This window comes from Anser cygnoides, chromosome 1, assembly GCF_040182565.1.
Source record: "Anser cygnoides isolate HZ-2024a breed goose chromosome 1, Taihu_goose_T2T_genome, whole genome shotgun sequence".
NCBI lineage: Eukaryota > Metazoa > Chordata > Aves > Anseriformes > Anatidae > Anser > Anser cygnoides.
In genome coordinates, this window is record NC_089873.1 from 88,141,215 (window position 1) to 88,165,535 (window position 24,321).

The window sequence follows — 24,321 nt, forward strand, 5'->3', positions numbered from 1 at the left end:
TTTAGCCTATGACTCCTCCTTTTGATTCTGCCCCTTTACCTCTATTTCCCACTCATTTGCTGTGTTACCTTGTTTTCTGATCAGCTGTAGATTTCGGCATCTGTTCTTACTTTTAAAAACATCTCAACTCCCAGAACATTTTTAAAGTAGCACACTTGGTCTTCCCCCCTTGTCCCAACCCTTCAAAAAGGTGGTTAATGTCCCAAAATTAAGAATATGTTAGACCAAAATAGAGCAAAGAGCAAAAACTTGAGCTCCCACCTGCCAATTCTGTGCTCTGTTTCCTCCTGATAGCTTTTCACAGACAGCGTGAGCAGGACACAGAGGCTCATTACCGTCTTTTGCTTTAAAAATACATTTAATGCTCCTGTGCGACAGGAACGAGAAGTTCTGTCATTTCCCCATTTGCTTCATTGGTAGCATGCAGAGCTCTTCTGTGCTTTGCTGCTGGCATAACTGGCAAGCTCTTTGCTCTAGTGGGACACATGAGGATTACGAGCATTAGGAAAAAAGAAGGGCAGAGGGCTGACCTAGCCAGCTGATTTCCATCACGTCTCTGGCAGGAAGACCCTGTTTTTGGAAAACCTACAGAAGCAAGATAGTTGGGCTCGCTTTCTTAGAGAGGTTAGTGTAGTTTTGGGGCTCTTTAGGGGAGAGTTCCTACAGCCTTAGACATTCTGCTGTCAGGAATGTACCACGTTGAAACCAGTACCTGTAGCCATTTCATGTCCCCAGGAGAGAGAAAATAGCAGCCAAACCCCACTGTTGCCAGTTCATATAATTTTGTGAGTCTGCTGATGTTTGTTTTTTTTCTAATTTGTTTGTTTTTGTGAAGACCCAGTTCATTGACGCAACATGGTTTTGAGAATCGGTTTTCATTCCACTGTTATGACCAATCAAAAGAACTACAGAAAAAAGACTATGACTACCAAAAGAACTACAGTTCTACCACAGACAGACTGCTAACGTCAGGAGTTTGTATTTAAAACGTGTGAAATTAGTGAAAGCTAAGCTACTTGTAAAAGAAGCAGCCACTAAATCTTTGCACTCACAGTACAAAAAGGATTGGGAATCGTTAGTTTACACCTTCAGAGTTGGTCCAAGCTGTCTCATTCTCATAGCTGTACTAAACCTTGCTGAAAATGTTGTGGGTGAAGGCATCCACTGAAAGTTCTTGTGGCTTTCTGCAGCCCGTATTCAACAGCAGTCATGGCATTCCTCTTTCCAGCCTCTCTGTAGGAGCTTGGGAGCATGGAGACATTTGAACTTTACTCACAAAACAAAGGGAAGCAATCCAAGATGGTTTCAGTTTGACGGCTCCCTGTGGTGCAGTGGGTTCCCCAAGCTGTGAAGGTGCAGCAAGCAGCTTTAGTTTGGGCAGATTCCTCTCTCCTTTGTGCCTACCAAGAGATTTCATGTCTTTCTTTGATGTCTCCATTCCCATCTCTTTTCTGCAGCTAGCTCCTGCTGGATCTTCATTTTGCTTGCTGCTACACCAGCTCAGCAGAGGAAGAGCATTTCCAGGCCTGAGAGCAGTTCTCTGCTCACTTTTCCACTTCCCTTCTGTGCACCCTTCTGGACATAGCTCCAGCCCCCAGCCCTGTGCTCTCCCCACACCACATGCGCTCCTCTGGGATGTTTGGGGAGCACTGCGTCCACTGCTCTTTTCAGTAGCCTCGTCCTGTGTCGGGTGAAGATCCCACAAAGAGGCCCTGGGTCCTGCCCCACTCTATCTAGCAACAGAGCAGCTCAGAGAAAATTCCTCTGACTCCTCTGTTCCACATCCCACCTGTGGAAACCTCTTGGGTTTCAAACACATCCCCTCCCTCAGCTCTCTCATACAGGAGAAGTCAGAAGCCATTTCTTCTTTTTTGCTGTGGTCAACCAGACATTACAACAGAGCACATTTCCAGGTCTAGTATCGCTAATTGCTGCATCCTTCCAGGAGCTACGGGGAATAACGCTGTCTCCCAAACTGCAGGGCAACTGTCTTTCTGCAGAGCTGCTTACCATGACCCTAGGAAAACTGCATGAAGGGTGTATCACCTGAGAGGATTGAAGTGGAGGGGAAGAAAGAAAGGGTACTTACTGTGTAGCCGAGAGGGCTGAAATTTGGGTGCGTTATGGCCCTCAGAGCAGCAGGACAGTAATCCATGCAGAGGTGAGCTGGGTTGAGTGAGTTCTCTGCCCACCTTTGCAGCTGTGGATCAAGATAAGTACAGGCAGTATGCCATGGTTAGCTCTGCCAGGAAACAATTTACCTTTCTCAGGAAGCTCTTCTGGTTTTCGTGCTTTCAAGCTTCATTCTCATTCCAAAAGTTAAAACCTTCCTTTTTCACTTTTTTTTTCTCCATTTTTCATTTTGCTTAACAACATTTTCACCTCAAATGCACTGATTTTCAATGTTTTCCCCCAAACTCATCAAAGTGACACAGGATGTCTGTCTAACTAAAGGAAAGCGTATTGACAAGTAGTAGGAGAGTTACCGTATGACCCCATTTTACTCCTCAGGTTTAGGACCTGTCTGACAGTAAATAGCATGTCTGCAGCAGAGCTGGACTTCCAAAGTCCAGAGACTGGATGAGACCCCCTGTTGAGGGACAGAAGGGAACAAAACCAAACCCCATGGGCTGTGCTTTGACCCTTACTTGTACCTAGAGGAGACCCAGAGTAAATGGTGTGCTCTTAAGGAATTAAGAATTAAAGCTTTTCCTGTGCCAGTAAAGAAGGGATGATTCTTTATAACCCTTCCTCTCCTTTGCTCCTCATTTTAACTTTTGGGTGTCCGAGTATCCCAGGTCATGCTGCTAGCTTTTTGGAAAAGCCTTCTTTCCTGTACTCTACAGTCTAACTGGCAGGACACATTACTGCTGAGCAGCATATTATGCACACCTTCTCTACTGCATTCCCAGGAACTGCTTATCTGAAGACCAGGGGAAAACATCAGCATTGCTTTACAGATAGCTGCCATAGGTGCTGCTAGGAAGCTCTGCTGGTTTTCCTCATGGGATTGACCAAACCCATAGAAACGAGGAATGATTTTCCTCTCTGTTTCCTTGTGGTTGGTTAACAGTTCTAGAGGGCTGGATGCTCCTTTTCCTGAAATACCAACTGTGCAGCCTCAGACGGGTATCTGAGATAACAGCTGTACCCAGCAGCAAAAGAACCTGTTGGGAGGACTTGGCTATTTTGCAGGTGAAGCGTTCTTGCTACTTGTAGCTGCCCTGATACCTACTGCAGAGACACAGCCTATTTTGGTGTCTTACAGACAATTATATGTCTTCATCAGCTTGCAGTACAGCATGCGTTAGGATGAATTTGGTCTAGAGACAGGAGATCTGTTGTGTAAGGAGAAGTTACTTTACATACTCACTGCATGGTTGCTTCACACCTAGGTCTTGTCAGAGGCATGGGCACTTTGTTCTTAGGGTGCCTCAGGTAGGCGTCTCGCTTCATCCAAGGCACAGTGTATCCAATTATGGTCTTCTGCCAGCAATGCTATTACATTCACATCCACTATGAGGCATATCTTGGTGATATCTTACCCTCAGTACATGGGTTCCGGTAATGTACTGACAGAGAGAGGCTTATCTGCCCCAGTAGTGCCAAATGAAGCTTTCACCTCTGAGAAAGAGAGATTAGACCAAATTCCTGTCAGATATGAACACGTTGCTTGCTAAAAGGTTCTTCTCAAAGTCTTCTTCAGATAAAGACACAGGCCTCACTTGCTAAACTGACAGCTGATACAGATGCATGACATTTTTCTTCGTCAGCATCAAGTTTTCAAAGAGCTTGAACCCCATACAACAGGCAATGAGGTGGTAAGCTTTTTTTTGTATCCTGGTGTCCATGTGCAAGTAAACCTGTTCACCCGTTGTAATGAGATACACGCTGTTTTAGCCCATGTGGATGACTAGTGGCCAGTCTGCAAGGGATATTGATTTACCACTGCCAGCTTCAACAAAACCACTGTTCATCTCCGGCTTCTGAAATGCATGCTCTTAGCATGATAGGACCACAGCTCAAATTGTGCTGTTGTGCAGGTTGGTAGCTATGGCTCGCAGTGGTACTTTTCTGAGTGCCTTGAAGTACTTCCCAAAATAGAATACCTTTACCTGATGCTTTATCACTGAACCAGGCTGCATACTGCTTCTCAATGCAAGAAATTTATTGCTTATATAGATCACAGCTTTTCAAGGACAATGAATAATGTGCGCAGTTTGGAAAGCCTCAGCATCTAGAGGATGGAGACTGTTTGCTTGTTCAGAGTTTTGTGTCTTTACACAAAAATGCAAAGGAGAGGGAAAGCTGACTTGGAAAATTGGAGTTAAACAAGTCAGGGTGGCTTTGCAGTCAGACAGAGGACAGCAGTCTAAACCTTTTAATACAGAGGAAACAGAATCATTTAGTGCCTGGGAATAATGGGATCAAATTAAAAGGAAGATGTATGTCTCACCAAATAGCAGGAAGGATTTCTAGCAGTGAGATCTAGTAGGGTTTGGAATAATTATTGAAATGTACAGGAAACCTCTTTTCTATGAGTGATTTAACTCATGAAAGAACATTAAAAAGACAATGTCAGGAGCTACCTTCTGTTGAATCCAAGCAGTATTGATGGGGCCACCAGAGGGACAGGACAATACTGTTCTTGCAGTCCTTGCATACGTGGAACTGCTAGCAGGAGTTAGTGGCTATTCAGCATCAGGACCCGAAAGCATTTATGATTCCTTCCTGCTACGTCACATCATTCAAGCCCTACAAAATTCTACCCATGGGAAATTTAAGTCAAAATAAACTGACATATTACTTGCAAGACTCTGGGAAGTGTTCTACTACTGCCTTTGTATAATTCAAAACCAATGCTACTTTAGATTCTTGCTTCCTGTTTTAAGGATGGATTTCTTTATCCTCTGAAATTGTGTGCTGCAACAGCAATCATGGATTATTCAAGCCAATCCTCTTCAAATACCTTTCTGATGAGTGCTGTCTTCCACTGTTGTAAGTTCAGATGAAAAAGGTCCTCTTTATTCCTCCCCTCTTTTTTCATATACACACACTTGAGCTTGTGTGCCAGGTTTCCTAGGAATTTCAGCGCTTGGGCCCTGCAGCTAGAGTGCGTTTAACTTGTGAGATGTGTGCAGTTTAATTTGGTTTCCTTGTTAGTCTTTACAAAGAGCACGGAGTTATGAATGCTGTCCCTCCATGAAAACCCAGTGTTTTCATTGCCAATTGCAAGATACTCATTTCGTTAGAGGCACAGGGGCTGTCAGTGCAAACAAGTACACACATGCACACCGATCCTTGAGATAACAGGTGTCTGTGAACAGAGCGGAGTGGAAGAAAAGGGGTGGATTGCTGAATACGTGGGAGTATGAGGTAACAGGGCACACGCATGTAACAAGTCGGGCAAGGCACCCTTACAGAAAGAAAACAGTTTTAGCACTGTCACTTTCATCTCCCTTCTCAGCACAGCTGTCTTTTTCACTAGTGCCAGGACTATTAATCTTAGGTAATATCGAGTCGGGCTCTGTATAGCTCTTTCATCTCCCAGATCAACATCTCCTCCTTTAATATCAGTACTTCTAATCTCATGTAATACCAAGCCCTACTCTGTATAACTCAAGAAACCTTTATGCACAGTCACCACAGGATTTCTTCTTGGCCTCTCTCCTCCTGCACCATCTTTGACTCCGACTTCCCACCCCAGTCTCCTGCCCTTGAAACTGGCGTCTCCACTTCTGGCCTTGGGCACCTGCAGTGAGTGACCACTGGCAACGCTCTCCACGAGACCCTGCAGGGCATTGCCCAGAAGCACGGAGCTCAAGGTCCAGTCTTACAGGGCCCATTCCTGCAGCACCTTCACGCCCTGACCCAGCAAACTGAGGTCTCCATCATCTGTAGCAGCTCTTTGAGCCTTTGTAGCAAGTATCAGTTTAGGCTGTAGATTCTCAAAGGCCAAAGCTGGAAGCCTTTTCTTTTTGTAGCCTGTGGGAAAGAAACCTATCAAGTAATGCAGCTGTTATATGTATTGCTTCTGCATCTGCTCTGCAACTTAAGTGTTGCTGGATCATTCTCTTGTAAATTGAATATCATTTTTCTTCTCAGAACCTTTCATTTTAAGGTTGGCGAATCCAGAGACATGCTGGCCAGATTTCCTAGTGTTGATTTAACTCACTGAGTGGCATGCAGGCAGTGAGCCTACACTTCCTGTACACCTGGTTCCGGTGCCCCACCTGCAGAAACTGTGTCTGAGGTTGAAGGAGCTTAGTCCCTCTTCTTGTCACAGAAAGAACGTGCAAGAGTTTCAGTCCGCCATTGAGAAAAAGAAATAGAACATTGGAATAGGTAGGGTATTACAAAGATCCTACAAGCATTGTGTTTCTCTTTAATGGGGTTGTTGGGATAATTTTATAAGCAGGTCAACTCAGAAACAGAGATAATTATCTCACAGATCACGTAAAAAATCCATGTCAAAGGCTAAGCTGTAGCTCAGGAATTGCTTGTCCGCATTCTCCTTAGGGTGTATGATAGAGCCATTTACTTATGGAAATCACTAATTTCCTAATGCCTCATTACAGCTGATCTGGACTCGGCTTGAAAATTCAGAAGGACATTTTCAAATATAACTGTAAGCTACATCTGCCCGGATTCGTCAGCCCAGCCTAGGCCCGGCTTTTCAGAGGTCTCACAACCTAGAAGCTCCAGGCAGAGCCAAAGGGAAGGCAGCTGCTGAGAAAGCCATTGCACAGACCCAGCTCCTAAATGCAACAGGGGCTGCTGAGCCTTCCAGGGTCACACTAAAAAGACATCTCTGTGGATGTAGCTTAGCGTTCACACCTCAAGTTGGCCGCTAGCTGCATACTTACTATCGCTTTCCTCCCTTACGTATCTGCATATCTTTTTAGACTAAATTCCTGGCCTAGATAAAGACGAACCTCCTTCTCTGCCCTGGTTGTATCCAGCGTAGACCTAATTTAATAGCAATGTGTTACAAAGATAGCACAGTCCTAACTGATGAGTCCTGGAAGCTGCAGCAGTTGGGAGCTCTGTGTAGGCTCATTTACCCTTTTGATTTTCTGTTCCCAGCACGATAAATTGAGAAGAGTTGAATCTCTGTGCTGCTGCAACCAGACTTTATCTAGTATCAAGTTTAAATTGGGAGGTATCACAATCTACTTAAAGCATTTAACCGAAGTATTTTGAACTGTTCTTGCTTCTCACATTCTCCGTGTCTGTTTTTTGACAGTTCAGTGACTTTGATTTCTAATTTGGCCTTCTGAACAGCTTCGGATTAGGTAATTAGTGCAGTTTGCATATGCACATGCTTAAAGGTCATCTTCTTTAACTGCTCTGTCAGTCCAGGAGCTGTCCTTCCTCATCCTACCCGAAGCACCTTGTGTCTGAGCCTCCTCCGGTCAAAGTTCATCTTATTTCAGACCTCCGCTACAAGCAGGGCTTTTTTCCTCGCCCCACACGAGGCAAGCAAGGGAGAAGCCAAACCGAATAGCAGTTGAAAGGTGATTCATAGAGCCGAGCTGTTTCCTGCACGGGCTGTTCCATTAGGTCAGCTCATTTCCTTCAGAGCAGCTACCCAAGTGTGTCAATTTGTGTAGGTGTGAGCAGAGTGTAGCCTCGCGTGGTGTCTACAGCTGCAATGCTGTGAAAGTCACTCAAAGCCACGCTATGATTCGAGTGATTTAAAATCATGATTTTTTGCAAGGCACATTTCAATTACCAGAAAGCTGTTTGTCTCAGAGGCCTGTATCAGATAACCGTGGTTCATGCATTGTATTCCCCACTCTCAAATAGTGTGCATGCACCCCCTGCCTTCCCAGCTGTCTCCCCTGAGCCTCAGTTGAGGAGAAATTGGGCTAGTGTGAGACTGGATACACTTGCCTCATGGACTGCCTCACTTGCCCACTCTCTGGGAGGTTTTGCAGGTTGTTCTTGTGTTAGTTCCCCGCTCATCCTTCTAGAGCAGCAAGAGTTCCCGAGACCAGGCCTGGAAATACACACAGAGAGGCACCACCAGTTAATCTGGGGCAACTGACAGGCTGTGTGCAGTTCCCAGACCAGCAGAACCAGCAGTCAGAAGTCTGAGAGGGAAACATCTGGAAGCCAAGGAGGATCCTGGCAAAATCCCAGGCCAGGAATGAAGCTCTGTACAAGGAGCTGATGGAAAAGTATGCTAGGTAAGTGGGTAATGTCTTAGAGTGGCTACTGCTCTTCTTCAGAACCACCATCTCACCCCTCCGCCCATGGAGGCATTTGCTAGTAGCATGACTTTCAAGGACAGATCCTAGATATTGGTTGTACAAGCTGCTAAGGACACATGGGAAGCCATGTGCTCCAGTCCAGCCAGGCTGCAGCCTTGGTCACAGCTGTTGTCAGCTGTAGATTAGGACATCAGCATCACTGTACCAGGAGGAGAGATCAGCCCTTGGCTCTGAAGGAGCTGTTCCAGATCTGGAGTGTCTCTGGATTTCTAAACAACACAACCTCAGTGACTTACCTATTCAAAGGATAATTTCTGAGAAATAACCCCTCTCCTTCCCCCCACATGCCTTTCATCTGCATTTTAGTTATCTGCAGTAGCTCATGTCTGGTTGTATCAACCAAGTTTTCAGACAGCATTTGTTGCTAGAGGGCTCCCATCAGATAGAGAGAAGGTGTTGATGACAGGACAATATATCCTGCTTGACACACAAGAAAAGCCAGAGTTTCTCCTGAACTAAGTTGAAAGCTGTGTGGGTGTTCGTTTAGAGAAGATTAAGTTTGGAAATTAAAAGTGGTGCTGTTTGAAAGAGAGCAGGGATCTTCAGTGATTTAGGACAGTGGTACACTGGCTCTCTGATGATACAGCAATCTTGCTGCCAAAGTAATGCCAATTAGTTTCCGTCATTGTGACTTTGAGGCAGTAAGAAACCTCATTTTCAGCATCCCAGTCCACGTTTTGGTATTCTTGAGTAACAGCAATGCTCAGTGTTATCTGCTGCAAGACTCTGGCTCACTGACAGCACTCGTTTTAGAGACACAAAATATTTCCCCCCAAACACTTAGCACTATTGTAAACTTGATGGAAAAGGACTGCAGATGTGTCACTGGTGTTCACTTGGAGCAAGAGCTCTGCAACATCGAAACTGTTCTTTTAAGGCCAAAAGCTCATTTATAATGACCAGCAATTTCTTGAAACTGTTTGTTCCAGATAAATACAGCCAGTAATTTTAAACAGACATTAAGTCAAAGGAAATGGCAGGGCATTGAGTTCCCAGGCCTTCATAAAAAGAGGACACTTTCATCTGGTCTTCTAATATAGTCAAACTTAGTAATTGAAGAGATCTTTAAATTAGTTGCATCTTTATATGTCAGTGCTGAAGGTTACTGATGGCTCAGCTCCCATTTGCAGTGTGCAGGGCACCACTGGGTAGCAGTTAGATGGTTTGAAATACATTACCATTTATAATGTAGCATTACCCTAAACTACCAACCTGTGAATCTCTCTGTATTTCTTTTTTTTTTTTTTTTTTTTTTTAAGCTGTTACACCTGGAATATCTCAGCCTCTTTTAAAGGGACATGTGTTGTCCTCATCACAACCGAATAAGTCTGGAATAGGGACACTAGTACACCCCAAAGAACATGGAAAGGAGAACCTCGTGTGGTATATCCGGGCTTAAAACCCAGCACTGACGAGTTTTTGAAGATGGTGTTGTTTCAGATTATAGGAAAGCCCATCTTGAACAGGGCTGCTCCAGAGAATGGCTGTTGTACTGCGTGTATGGACAGAGCCTCTGTGCCTTTCATTGTTTCTCCACTTGCATGGCTTGATGTGACTGGATTTAGCCAGATATCAACTTTATCCACAATCCTTTTCCGGCTGCCTGAAATTATTTCCATGTTGGCTGCTTGGCCTGCGTGCAAGCGGCTGTCGGGCTGGTAATGAGGCAATTATATAAGCACAGCCCTTTTACAGGAAAGGCTGAGCCCATTTCTTTTTGAATGGATTGGATACCTTAATGAGGCTTATCTGCTTGCCCCGCGTTCTCAGTCACCTTGTCAGTAGGCATCTGGCCTTGTTGGCAGTGTAGATCTTTGCCTCTCCACCTAGTCCTTCTACCCTTTCCTCTTCATTGTCCCCAAGCAAATGTTGTCATTTTTCTTAAAAATCTAGTGATCTTGATGATTACGGTCTCTTCTTACTGCAAATGGCACTGCTTCTCCCCTCTGTAGTCGCTCACTGATACTTAACAGTATGATAATACCTTTTATTATACTTCCTACCTCTCATCTGGGCTTCCTGTGTGCCCACTGCAATAGGAGTCATCTTGCCCTTTCAGTATCTTCTGACCCCTTATTCTTGCATGTTCTTCCTTCTGAATCTTATTTCAACTGTTTCATTTTTACTACTTTCAACATCTTCTTTGAGCTCCTCCTTCCTCTTACATTGTTGACTTAAAGGTCTAGGGAACCCATAGTCTGACTCTACTTGTTGACTGTGCATGCAGACAATTGTTATAGTACAGCTGTGCAGCTACAGACAGGAAGGGTAAGCTCAACAAACAGACCAATAAAAACAAGGGATGCACGTGACCAAGACATGAAATCTGATGTTTAGCAAAACGTCCTTAAGACACCCTTATAGTCTCGCTGCATATTACAAATTTTTAAAAAATCAGTTCAGTTAGAAACCAGACTGAAATTCCATTAAAAAGATGGTTTTCTGGGAGGGAATCAGTTCTTTGTAGGTGCTGGACTTTCTCAGGACTTGCTTAGGAAAAGTTTTATGGCAACAGGGCATCTCAATATGTGCCCAAGGTACTCTGTATCACACAAAATCCGGATGGTGACATCCCACGGATACAGATGTGAAATGCAAATACCTGATCTGGGTGCGTGTTCATGCTGTGTCTGAGCTAATGATTCCCTTGGCGTGAGCACAGCATCAGATGCATGCATCCAGTTTGATACCATCACAAGAAGTTGTGCAACACTGTGTGACTGTGGGGCTCTGATCCCTTGCTACAGGAAATCTTAGACTGCTCTGCTTCGCACAGTGCAGTCATCCCCAGATGCGTGTGTTGTGGAGAACCAGTGTGCCACGGAGGACCGAGCGTCAGGGTGGAACTCATGCAGCCCTGGACTAAAGTTCTGTCCTGGGTTTTGAGCAGCTGAGGGCAAGTTATTCTGTGCAGGATCAACAGTACTATTTGTGCAGAACTGAAACACTGTAATCCATGTCTTTGGCCTGGAAAAACACCCTTGCAATCATTGCCTGACTCTGCTGGCTCCTTTGCTTCACAAGGCATTTGCCTGCTTGACATAGAAATCAGCCAGTGCCTGGAGTTCTGCTCCTGAACAAGCCTGGAGCTGCCCCTCTGACCTGGCCAAGGGTGGCATTAGAAATTAGGCATTTCCCTGTTACATCTCCCCTGCCCCACATCCTCATCTTTATTGTCCACTCCTTTCCTCAGGAGAACACTCTCAGCACGATGAACACAAACAGGATCGGGCATCTCACAAAACGCGCTTCTCACAGGAAAGGAAACGGTGACACTCACATGCTGCTGGAGGTTTCCACAGTTGCCTCAGTCAAGGAGTCCCAAAACACTCCACGTACACAGAAAATAATAAATTTACTTTTCAAATGATCTGCCACCTCCTTCCCGGAGCAGCGCGTCTTGGCTGGCCAGCCAGATGTCTCATCTTGTACCGGGCAGAGCCAAGAGCTGCTCCGGTCTCCACAGGGGACAGGCTGAGCTTACGTACTTGCTGGCCCCTGCACAGCCTAGCAGAGACCAGGTGCTGCAGATCACTGCCTCTTTTGGTAGTGATGGCACTTGATCAAACCCTTCTTGGCAGCCTTTGACAGATGTGATAAGATACTTGCTCAGGAAGTGGACAGCCTGGGCTCAGTTATGTTCTCAAGGGGTGCAGGCTAGGGACTGTTTGGTCTGTCTAGCAAGAGATGATTTTTAACCCGGTGCTTAGGGCAGGGCTAGGGCAAGCACTCGCCACCATGCCTGTTCAAGCTGTGCCAACACGTAGCAAAGAATCTGCGGTTCTCTGGGGCAGCGGAAAGCACGCACCTATGTCCTAGTGGTCCGAGTGCTCTCCTGACAGATAAAACCCCGACCTCCCTCAGGACGGTCTCCGTGCTGTATGCGGCAGTTCTTAGGTACGGGTGCAAACGCACAAACCAGCATGTTGCCCTCTCAGTGGAGGCTCCTACCCATGAAGGTTTGAAGTGAGGCTGTGGTAGCAAAATGACTTGTACTGTGTTGGGAACGTGTAGGCACTATGCAATTTCTAAATGCTGTCATTACCAAAAGAGAGACTCGAGGTCTAACTTGTATCTTTCGCAGTGGTACTTGCTGGTTTTGCTAAGCTCACCAGGCACTGTTTAGAAAGCAGAGGCCAGGCCAGGCACTCCTGAGAATTACATAACACGGCATGAAGAAAAGAACAACTTGTCATAAATCTAGCCTCAAAACTTTCCAACACCAGCCAAAGACTAGTACAAGGTGGCTGTCATACTCTTGCTATATAAGGGCCTTTCCAGACCAGACTGTTGATATTAGGACATGGTACTAACGAACTCCATGTAGGCAAACAGGAGGCTGCTTTCTTCACCTTGGCTCCCCGAGGCTGCGAGGAGAGCCCAGAAGTCCCACCTAATCAAGTTAAACTGAGACTTCATGCACTTACACTGATGAAAAGAGGTGCTTTTTGGAAAAGGTGGCAAAAGCTGGCATTGTGTACTGACCTTCCATCAACCGTGAAAACCAGAACTACGTAACATTAGCATTGCACTCACTCTGCTAGGAGGAATGCGTCAATAGCAAAGGGAGGGACTTCTCAGAGGGTAGGTTAAAATAACCCTTATCTCACTTTATTTTCATTGTAGTCACTCTCTGAAATGGAAAGCAGACAGGGTATTTGCCACTTCTAATTTCCTGATGGCTACAGATGTTTCCTACAATTCTGTTTCAAAGGACACAGCTTCTCGCTTACATGTCAGGCACACCACACCACCTAACTCCAGCCACCTACTTAGTGGTGTCTGCTGCCCAGTGCAATTAGAGTGTTGTGGTTTTTTAATTATTATTATTTTTATTGATGATAACCATTTGTTTTGATGTTCACAATCTTAAGGCAATTCCAATACTTGGAGGAAAGTACTAGAGAAGGACCCTGAGCAAGCTTCTGATCCAAACAGGCAACAAAGCTTTCTTCAGAAAAACCACACTCCAACCACTGTGCTATTTACCCAGGCCCTTTTACATGTAGGCATAGGTAGAGCTCAAGCCACTGAAAAAGGATAACCAGCAGGAGTTTCCCATCTACTTTTAGTAAGTAAGGTGCAAGTACATCAACCATTTTGTTACAGTATAATGGACAAGTTATGCTTGTCCATTCCTTTCAAAAGCATTTTTCCATTTACTATTTTCTGTCTACAGGTATCTCCCACCCCAACCCAGTTCCCTAGTCTTGCTTATGTGAACCTTTAAATCTGGTAGATCTGAGTCCCAGTAGTTCTGAAACATCTGCACTGTATTTGGGAGTTGCTTGCTGTCTTCTGGAGGAAGGCTGCTCGTCACTCCTGAGTTGAAACATCCTCCCATTACCCTTTGTGCAGTGCTTGACCCTGAGTGCCAAGATGGCAGCAGTTCACAAGGGAACTCTCAGAGGGGAAAATCAAGACCAGACCACTGTAAGTCTTGAGAAAAAATGTTTTCCTAAAGTAAACTCTTCCCAAACAAAGGAAAATTTTACATATTATTACATATTTTACGTAAAGTAAGATTTTCCTGCCCTTTCCCCTAAAAACAAACATACAAGCCTCCTTTGAAGTCCCTATTCCTCACACTATTCTGCTCTGTGTTACAGTCAGAGAGCTCTTTCCTCTTTATCACCATCATTATGGCCATGTAACGTCCTTGCAGCTGAGTTCAGACACGCACTCAACCTACATTAATTCATCTGTGGCGGGATAAGTGTTGACCTGAATACCATTTCTGAGGAGGGTTGTTGTACCTCTGGGAGTTATTCTTGTGGCTAACTTATTTGCAGATTTCAAGAGATAGGCTGCAGTGGTTTGAACTCGGACAAGAAGCTTGCTCTCCACTGAAAAAGTTACAAAAAGGAAGCAGTTAAGATGAGACCTGACATTTGTGAAACGGGGGTGTTTAGCTTCTGATAAAGGCTGATCAAAGAAAACACAACAGAAGGAGAGAAGTAGAAAATTACTATTTCTTTTCCAGCACGGAGTATATACCTGACTGATCTGCAAGGTATTCAGGTCCTGTTCTCACCTGGAAAGTAACTGCAATAAAGCTCTTGTCTGCCAAGTTCACAGAGATGTGGCTCACAGAAACTTTTGCTGTGGTGGAGCACAGCACAGTTACTGTCATTCCTGTTCTGTAATGAATAGTGGGAAATGCAGGTAGGAGCCTTGGACCTGAATCCCAGGGTGCTACAGGCCACGCCAGCACAGTGATGGACAGGACTGGCTCCAAGGTATCATAGCAAGCACAGCTGCAGCCACTTCTAGCTGGGGCTTCTGCCAATAGTTAAAATTTACCATGACCAGACAAGGAGCAGCAGCATTGCCAGATAAGAGGCCAAGTGAATAAATAAACCACATAAATCCCTCCTGAAACAGAGAGCTGGAAGGTCTCCAATTAGAATAATTTGTGAAGAAGGGTAAAGAGAGAGACGGGAAGAAAGATGCTTCTCTAGGATGTAGAGGGGTCAGCGTAGCAAGAAGAGGCTTGTTTATTCAAGGCTTACATCTTGGGATGTGTTGCTTCTTGAGCCAGGGGCCCAGTATACTGCTGAGCTCCAGTCGGAACAGTCACTGTGAGATTTCCTTCTAGGGATTTAAAAAATGGGCCACGCAAGTGTGAGCCCTCCCACTTCCTGGGTAATCTACGCTCAGGCCTCAGTGATACTTTCATGGATCATGTGAAGAATTAACAGGCTCTGATTGTGTGTGGACTCTATCGATTTTTGCTGCTCAGTTCCTCATGATATGACTTGGTTATTTTCCCACCCTCTTGGTTTTCAGTTTGCTCCTTTGGGGGAGTTTGTGTTCTGAACCTGCCCTTCTAACTTATTTCTCCTATTGCAGTCCTAACAATGTTCCCCTTTCAGTATAATCTTGATGCCACAGATGTGCTCACATGGACCTAGATAAACAATCAGGTCAAATTATGTTGGCATGGGGGTGAAAACTGGGATTCATCTAAATTGGATATGCAGGGAGATGGCTTTAAATGAAACTACAAACTACATATTAGAGAGATTTTTCTATAGGTAATTTGGGTCAAGCTGTAATTAAAAACTATTTTGTGCTTTCTTTAGTTCATTTAAAGAGGAATTCCTTACAAGCTGTCTGTCTAATCTTATCTGCACTTACATGAGAGACGAAATAACTGGTGCCTGTAAGAAGAGGTTGAAAATGAAAATCTAGTTTCCTAGTTCCTGCCATTGAACAAAATGAAAAGAGTGCCACATTTGCCCAGGTGAACCCAAAGTTGCCCATTCTGCATTATTTTCTGCTTTAGGGCTAAGATGCACACCCAGGGATCCATTCCAGGTTTCTTTGTATTCTCTTCCTTGAACAGTAAATGAACCTAGGTGTAGAAAAGGATGGTTTGGTAGGTTGGCCTCTTTGGACACACCTTTAGAACAGGTAATCCAAGGGTCCTCCTAACTGAAGGAAAGATTTTATCAATTCACTTCATGCAGACACATATTAATATGTTTTGCATCAATATTGAGTATTATTGGAGCCTTTAACCACACAGTAATGGTCTCACACAATGCATGCATTGGTGCTGTATTCTCCAGCACAAAAGTTCACATCCTCTCCGGATGGACAGGAACAGTACCTTAGATGGTGTGACTTGTGAATACACAGTGACTTACGACAAACGTGACTTATATGGAATACAATTTTTGCCACAAGTCCAATAAAAATTTGGCCAGGGAGAAGGGATTAGCTCATACCTGTAGATATGGACACCCCAAGTCACTGGGGCAACGTGGGAGGTGCTGTCACTGTCACCACTTCTCAGATGCTTGATGTGCAAGTGAGTAGGATGTCTGTAATCCATCAACCCACCTGCACAGGGGAGTCCTTCCAGGGGGGAAGCTGCAGCACCCCCACACTCCCACCCCCAGGGGAGCCCCACAAAAGGGCACACCCCCTGCTCCGGCACAACACAGCATGCCCAAAACGTTGTCTTCTGTGTCAGAAACAGGTACCAGAGACGTTTGAGAATGGGTCTTTTGAGGCCAGCCGGTTGTGAAGGAGTTCAGTTACGCTGAAAACAGGCCCCTCTATCAGATGAGGGTTGCATTGCTCCCCGTGCAAGCTGAGCTAGCTCCCCCAGGGTACGCGGTGTAAGCTTTCCCAAGCAAACAAGCTCTACGGCCGGCTGGCTCCTTCAGTCCTGTCGCTACCTTACTGAAAAACGAGAGGGGTACGCGTGGTGTCTGGGAAAGCTGTGGGCAGAAAGCACGAGTCTGCCTTGGGAGTGCTGCTTTGCTGGGCCAGCTCCCTCCTGAATTCACTTTAATTTCAAAGGAAACCACAGCATTGCTTCCCAGTGTTTCTCGCTGGACCCCAGGCAGAGTGTAGTGACGTTTATTTTGGCAGGAGCACGGACTGAAGTAGTTTCCTTCCCCCAGATGCCTCCCCCATCCCTTCCTCAGCTGAGCAGGTACTATAGGTGTGGAGCTGCTCCTCCTCGTGCCACACCACAGGCATCAGCACTCCGGGTGCCCACCTTGCCCCCTCCGCTGTGCCAGCGCTGCTCTGTGGGACGGCATGGAGGAGCAGATCAGGAAACTGTCCTGAATGTTTTTAACTCAGGTTGGTTCTAAACCTTCCTTTTTATTTTTAGCTGGGTGATTTTTAGTCTGAATTACATCTGCAGCCTGGTTCAGGGCACAGTCCTGCAAGCAATTTCATCAGCACAGCTGAGGGAGGACGAGGATGGGAGCTGCTGAAAACAGCACTGTGTCTAGAGAGAAGTTCAAAATACACCCTCAGTGCTGAACTAACAAAAGCACACCTCCTAAAACCAGGTACCCGCTTAATCAGTGAGTGGGAGGGCGTGAAGAAAATTCACTGAGAGAAAGCAAAAATTGTGTCAGCACTTTGTCAGCAAAGCATGAATGGGGCAGGGCCATGCACAGCAGCTCCTCACTGAAACGGGGCTTTTGGGGATCACCCCCATGGTATTTGTAGGGCTTTTGTGAAACGCTTGGTCGAAACTTCTAGCAAATCGTTCAGCTATACCAGAGGTGTGCAAAAAAAATTATTTTTCTGTCACATAGGGCCTGTGAGCAGGAGGACACGTAGGGACGGCTCTTCCTCAGGCTCTGGTGGTCGGCGGGAAGGTCTGGGCCCTCAGCTGCAGTCTGCTCCTGCTGTCCCTCCGCCCCCTCCCGCGATGGAAGTGCAAGCACTTGTCGGACTGTGCCGTCAACTTGGTTACTGAGATGATCAGGGTTAAAAATAACCTTGTAAAGAGTTAGGGGAGGTATTTTTAGCCCAGATCATTTCAGTGATCTGGTTTACAGCACAGCCCCACAAACTCACACTGGCACAAGGGAGGGGGAAGGAAAGGTCAAGGGAGAGAGAGCAGTCGGAAACATAAGCTCCCTGCCAGAACCAGGATTTTATGAAACTGCACCCCAAAGGCACTGACCCACTCTTCTTTGCAGCTAGCTTATTGACCACTCTTTTCTCATGGCACAGCGCAGAGAGCTGACTGCTGCGGGTCACTATTTCTGGATCTTGTTTCTGAGAGCAAGGCACTAGCCCTGAGCCTCTTCTGCCTTATTGTGTCTGCTCCCGCATTCGTCATTATTTTTGCCACATTTGCTTTCTGTTGGGTAGGTGGTGCAGCAATGAAAAACCCCATAAGAGTCATGAGGGATCTGTGCAGAGCTCGTGCGAGCACAGGGTACAGGAAAACAGCTGGCACGACGGCCTCGTGTGAAGACCAACTGCAAGGAATGGCTCTTGAGAAACTCTTCAAAGCAGGGGAGGGATGCAGAGGTCAGGGCTTGACCTCAAAACCACGTCTAGATGCAGCTGCATGAAAACAAGGCTGGAAAGTGCACAGGACTTGTACAAACAGTCATGTAGCAGTCACTGGTTTCATAGCCACAAAACACTCCGGCCTTGCAAAGCGCTGCTAAGGGCACCTGTATCTGCACTCCATGCAGCCAAAGTGTTGTAACTGCAAAAGCAGGCACGGCAGAGGATGCCTGGGGGAGAGAAGGAGAGCAGGGCAGTACGAATCTCTGCTGTTACTCAGCCAGTATTTAGGTGCTGCGTGAGCCTAAACGCTCTGCTGTACAGCAGCTAATAGGCCTTTGCTCTTTTCATCAGCCAGAGCAGATGCACAAATCCAAACATGAGCTCTCTCGATGTCCACTTCTGACCCCCACTGGTACCCTTTCCGACTAGCAATGCCAGTAGCATACTACAGCCAGTGACAAAACTGCTGGGGTACCAGTCCCGTGACATGGGGTTATGACAGTTTTCGACTGCAAGGGGCTGGGTCATGACCAAAACTGCTGGCTGAGGGCTTGTGGGAGCCGGTTTTGCACCACTCTCAGCAGGACATTCAAATTCATCCCCAAAGCCTCTTCTAGCTTTCCAGTTTTCTCCAGGACTTTGCAGTTCTGATTTCATACGAAACTCATTGTGGTGATACTCCCTACCTGTAGCTGAAATGCAGGGAAATCCAGCTCGTTGTGAGCACTCAAACAGTATGCACAGGGAATAACTGCAACCTCTACACCTCTTTTCTCCCTTGCACCTTTTCTAGCCCTAGTATCTTCTGGCATATTAAACTGTCCGTGCAATTCAGGTGAACTGTAACAGGTTCAGTTTTAAAAGCAGATGAAGAAACATGAGACTGAAAAAAGACTTTTCAAATTTACCCAAATTTATATACTCATTTGGAAGAGGAAAGCGAAACCCCTTACAGAGAACTTGTTAGTTGCACTTCCTCTTTTGCAGACAGTGTCATGCTTACATTGATGGTACAATTGCATTCCTGTTTTGCTGCTCCGTCTGACATTTTTCAGAACGTGCAATGCTTAGCCACTTGTTTTTATTGAAGAGTGAACGACCTCAGAGTAGCAGTCACCAAATTACTGATAGAGTAAGTCTCATACCCTAGCTCACTGTTTTTAGCCCATGCGGGCTGACCACATTTCTAAAAGCTAAAAGAGCCTGCAGCTGGCTGGTAAAGGTGCGAAAATCAGGCCTGAGTAATTTTTCCAAACAAGCGCAGAGCTTCTCCTCTTCTCCTCTTCATCGTTCAGAAAGTCGGCAGGTTATGTCACCAAGAGGGGGAAAATCACCAGGAATGGGAGAGAACGCATTAGTGTCACGGCGCAGGAGAGAGCCAGCACCGAGCTCTGGGGTGAGAGGAGCAAATGTGTCTCGGTGGTGGTGGAGGAGGCTGAGGGCTGGTGCTTGCTCCGCAGAGAGGCTGAGAAAGTGAAGCTTCCCACCTTCCTTGCAGCGGTGGGGAGACTGCCCGTGTGGCCCCTGGAAGTCAGGGACAGCGTTCTTCCCATGCAAGGGAGGGAAATTTCTGCATCCAAGTGCCCCAGTACAGCGAGCCCCTTGGCTAGAAGGCATACAGCGTGGCACACCAGCTGGGGGGGGCGGGGGGGGGGGGTGGCGGGGAAAGCTGTAGAAAAAGCTGGATGCAGGACGGCAGTGCAATTGCCAGAAAGGATCTGAGAAAGGACTTTTCCTGTTGCTAAAGGCATAGCGTAATCGGAGAGCCTGCAGCTGGCAGTTTGGGGAGGACACAGCCCGTGGGCTACTCGTTCTAATCTTAGAATGGCATGCTCGCTGCTTCCTGTGTGCCGGACGCAGGCTCCACACGCTTGAGAGCCGCGCTGCAATGTCTGCTACCAGCAAAACAAGAAATGCGTGGAATGACTCCAGCTTTATGGCTTTGATCAAATCCAGAGAAAGGGAGCCGTGTTTGTGGACTGGAGCTCTAAAAACTGAAGGAGAACGACCACACAGCCACGCCAAGACAAGAGGTCAGGGAGGCCAAGAGGAAATGCCCTGCCTTTTCTGGGTAAAGGCAGAGGGCTGTGGAGGAAGCGCTGATACCAGAGGAAAAGGGTCTACCAGGGAGGCAAACCTTGCACATGGACACTGGGCACCTGCACCTCCTCAGCCTTAACCAAATCCCTGCTTCAAGCATCAGCTCTGCTGTCTCCAAGTATCCTGGGCTGTGGCATGCTGAGTCGAGCCCCCAGACTCATCCTCCCTTCCCCAGCTTCATCCTTCTTTCCCTCCTACTTCCAGCCAGCCCTTCCTGCCCAGCGTGGAGCTTGCCTGCAGCTGGAAACTGCTCAGCCGTCATTTTTCGTGTGCTGCAAGTTGCCCTGCTGATCTGCCTGCTTCACTGTTTCTTCATTTCCCCATATCTGCCACTTCCCCTGCCTCTAATTGCTGTCATGAAGGCTGAGAAGAACTGGGGGGAGAGGTGCCAGAAGTTACTGGTAGAAACAGCTCGATATGGCTTTGTGGATGGATGCAGGAAAGCTGGTCAGAAGTGTACAGGAAGTTTTTAAGGAGGGAGATGTAGTCAGGATCCTGGAAACAGGGAATAGCAAACATTGACTCAAGGGAGTCAGCGAACAACAAGTCACACAAGAATTGTGGTGCCGGTTGTGCGTTAATGGTGGTGGTATAGGGAGGGGAGGCGTGAGGCTCCTTTCTGATGGCTCGTAGCCTGGTTTGTTGTTCTGAGGTCTCAGTCTCCAACAAAACAGGGATTGTTGGTTAGATATTCGCAGTTCCTCTGGTTTAGTTTTCACTGCATCAGATATCCAAGAAAAAGAACAAAGTTTTCCTTTCATCAGCTTTGATTTCTAGGCTTTGGGCTCCTCTTGCTTGATACAGACATAGCGAAGAAAACACGGTAAATGTGGGATGAGCAGGGCTGTGTGCTGTGGGAAGAGCTGCACCATCCAGTCTCCAGCAACCCTCCCACTTCTCAGCCTGTTCTTGGTCCAGGAGAGGGGAAGCTTCTCTCAGCCCTGGTATTTCCTTCCTCCCGCCCACCTGCCTGAGTATTTCACTGCCATAAAAAGCAGAGCAGCACAGGGACATCCCCAAGCAGATGCTGACTTGCTGCGAGGACAGGGAATGGCTTCTCCCAGCAGAACCACTGGAAAAGGAAAGGCACTTGTCACTGGGGCAGCAAAAAGAGGTGGGAGGGCTGAGAAGGTGCGTGGGGATACCATTTATTGCCCTATTCCATCTGTCCACTGCTAGGCAAAGACAGAGAACAGATACTTGGCCTGGAATACTTAGTCTACTTCCAGTGAAAAATACCGAGTGTGGGATTTTCAGCCAGAGATGAAAGGTGCTGCATGAATTACTAGTTTTCTGTGATTCTATTGACCACCTTGGATATTTAAACATGCTGCTATGTCCTGGATTCCCAAACCTTTTGCTCTCAGACTGGATGATTGATGCCAGATGTGAGAAACTCTGCTTTAAGTCCTTGCTTACTCTTGAACTTTGTAACACATATGCAGGCTACTCTCTAGCCTGGTTGCTTTTCCCAGCCTTTGCTCATAACATATTGTTCTTGATTTGTCAGAACAGGCCAACAGAGACCAATTCAGAGGTGGACACGTCAGCATCACCCTCAGTGGCTCAGCTAGCAGGGAAATTCAAAGAGCAAGCAGCCAATATCACTGGAAAAGAGGTAAGGAGCTCTGCAGCCACCGGCAGGTAATGGAGTGGGAAATGAGGCACTTGCCTCTGCCTATAGAAGTGAGAGCCTCAGTGACCTAAGCATAAATCCACATTGATTTTGAAACCCCCCAAAAGCTTTGTCTTGTAGTGCAATGCAAGCTGTGGTAGTATCTTCCATGCGTTGCTGACTTGTGCGTGAATATTTTGGTAGAGCCATACGTTCACACTGTAACAGAGATGCTGCAAAGCCAGGTAGGATATGCACATATCCCTAACAGTAGCAGACTGCGAGGCATGTGCTATCTGGGCTGGCTTTTGTGGGCAGGAGACAGCAATGAAGAAATCAAATAGCTAATTTTGAACCATGGCAAAAGAAGGCAAACACGTAGTATAAAAGCCAGTGGCAGGTCAGTACAGTTCCAAGACAGAAAGCTGTCTCCTTACTTGCCCTGGTTACCTCTTTGCATGACAACATTTCAGACTCTCTGCCTATCTATGTTATGCCAAAGCTTTATTTTACTGAAAGCCCACTATGCCAAGCATCCAACTCACAAGCTGTCTTTCACCAGATAAGCGAAACACTTGAATACCTCTCTTAGGAAGACAGGAAAGTCAAAGTGTTTATGAATGGATGCTGACATTTTAGGAGACTCCCCTGTATCACCACACACTTTTTTAGAAGCATAAATGCTTACTGACAGCCCTGTGAAGCCAATGGGTTTAAAACCCCTTTAAAACCAAGCTGTTTCCTTTTTTTGCTCAGCTGATTTCAGTATTGTCGCGGGCTGGGCCTACGGGGATCCTCCCTGTCACCAGGCCTGTCCTTGGCTGGATGCAGTGGTGACCTCTGTCCTGCAGCGCTGGCATGCCACAGCTTATCAGAGGTCAGCACTCGTGTAGCTGGGCCACAGGCTGGGAGTAGCCAATCTCTGCCCAAGCACTATTTTCTTCTTCCCTCCAGTCACCAGCGCACTGCTCCATCCATCCAGTTACAGTCATTTCCTCTTCTTAAGGTACGGGATTTAATTGCACCAAGTCCCTCACTCTTTAGAAGGCAGCAAGTTCCCAGACCTCTCTTGTGTTATCTACAGACCTCTGCTGTTCCCAAGCCCAGGCAGGGTGGAGGGGCCTCACAGTGGGGGAAAAACTCATTTTCTCCAGGGACTGAGGAGGACAAAGTTTCCTGTCTTTTCTCTCCAAGCCATCTGTCACTTCCCCACACGCTTTCTCAGGCTGGCCTCAGATTAATGGCTGCCTGGATGGTCCTTAACCCTTGCTTGACCCGTGCCAGCAAAGGGGAACCTCTGACACATTGCTGTGGCACAATGCAACATTGCATGGTTGCAAAATGGTAGGGTTTCAATAAAACATGATATTACTGCTTCCTCGTGTGATGTAAGGGGAAGGGCAGGGCTGCTTTTGGCTACTTAGAGATGGAACATTGCCATAGCTGGGTGTAGCACCAGCAGATGTTCAGTGAAATCAGCTCTACTGGTCCCCCAAAACAGTCAGCTCTAAAGGGCAGATGCCATAATCTGATTTTTCATGTGCCTGCCTGTTAGAAGGTAACAAAATTATCCAAATATCATGTTCCTTGATATCCACAATAGTATCCAAAAATGTATGTTAACAAATAAAAAGTGTGTTAGCAGCTTGGCAGGAGTCTACAAATGTGGCATAATAAAACAGAGACACCTTGTCTTCAAGACCAAGGTAATAGTTATGAAGAAGCAACTGTACAGGTGCTGTGCTACATGTCCCTTCCTAGTGGGATCTCTCTACTTCTGAGAGCCCAAGGACATTCAGAAGGAAACGGTGTCCCTGCAGTTTAGTTGCTTTGTTCCTTCTGCCCTGGAGAATCTGTTTCTTTAGTCAAATATTACAGCTGACACCTTGTCTCTGTGAGCTGCTCTTCTTCATTAGAGAGAATAAACGTGGCTGTAGGGCATGCTGAAAAAGTCAGAATTCCCCTTTTTGCACCTATAATATGTCAGACTTGGAACAGAATGGTCATGAACCAGGTAGGAAGCTGAGATTCATTAAAAACAAGTCTCAGTAATAAGACAGGAAAGAGAACAATGCCAAGCTGTTCCAGTGTGAGGGGGTTTCCAGCAGGGTGCTTTGAAGGTGAAGTTTCTGGGAAGACTTCCCCACCCTCTGCAGTTCAGAAGAGTATCCTGTGCACAAAGCCTGCAGTCTTGTGGTTCACGCTGTGGAAAGAGATATAGAATACTTTTCCAACACTAGGATTGGGATTAAGATGCTGTGAGCACAGCTATCGTGCTGGACACATGCCCATATGTTAATGTCATGTGGTGCCTTTAGATGTTTCCTTGATGTAAGCTGCGCCCTGCCATCCAAACAGGTCGCTTACAGAGCATGCTCTTCAGTGCTTGAGTTTCACTTCCTTTTTAAAAAAACTAATTTTCCTGCTGCTAAGTCAGTTGCTTTCTTCTCTTAGGTACCACCACATAAGCCAACTCGGAGGAAACCACCATGCTCCCTTCCACTGTATTCCAACAAAACTGAGACAAGCCTCAACAATGAGCAAGTAAGT

At 46.4% G+C, this 24,321-nt stretch overlaps 1 protein-coding gene across 5 annotated transcripts in view; it reads left to right on the top strand.

Annotated features, from left to right (window-relative positions):
- Positions 1 to 24,321, top strand: part of RCSD1 (RCSD domain containing 1) — a 33,536-nt gene that overhangs the window by 1,827 nt on the left and 7,388 nt on the right. The window contains exons 1-3 of one of the 5 annotated variants that reach the window (XM_066990381.1): positions 13,641 to 13,709; positions 21,667 to 21,774; positions 24,226 to 24,315. In XM_066990381.1, coding sequence (XP_066846482.1) covers positions 13,656 to 13,709; positions 21,667 to 21,774; positions 24,226 to 24,315 — 252 coding nt within the window. In that variant the 5' untranslated portion in view covers positions 13,641 to 13,655. Of the gene's footprint in view, positions 1 to 13,640; positions 13,710 to 19,765; positions 20,128 to 20,191; positions 21,288 to 21,666; positions 21,775 to 24,225; positions 24,316 to 24,321 lie in introns of those variants that run through there. The other 4 variants (XM_066990379.1, XM_066990380.1, XM_048071674.2 and 1 more) reach the window with 4 other exon arrangements.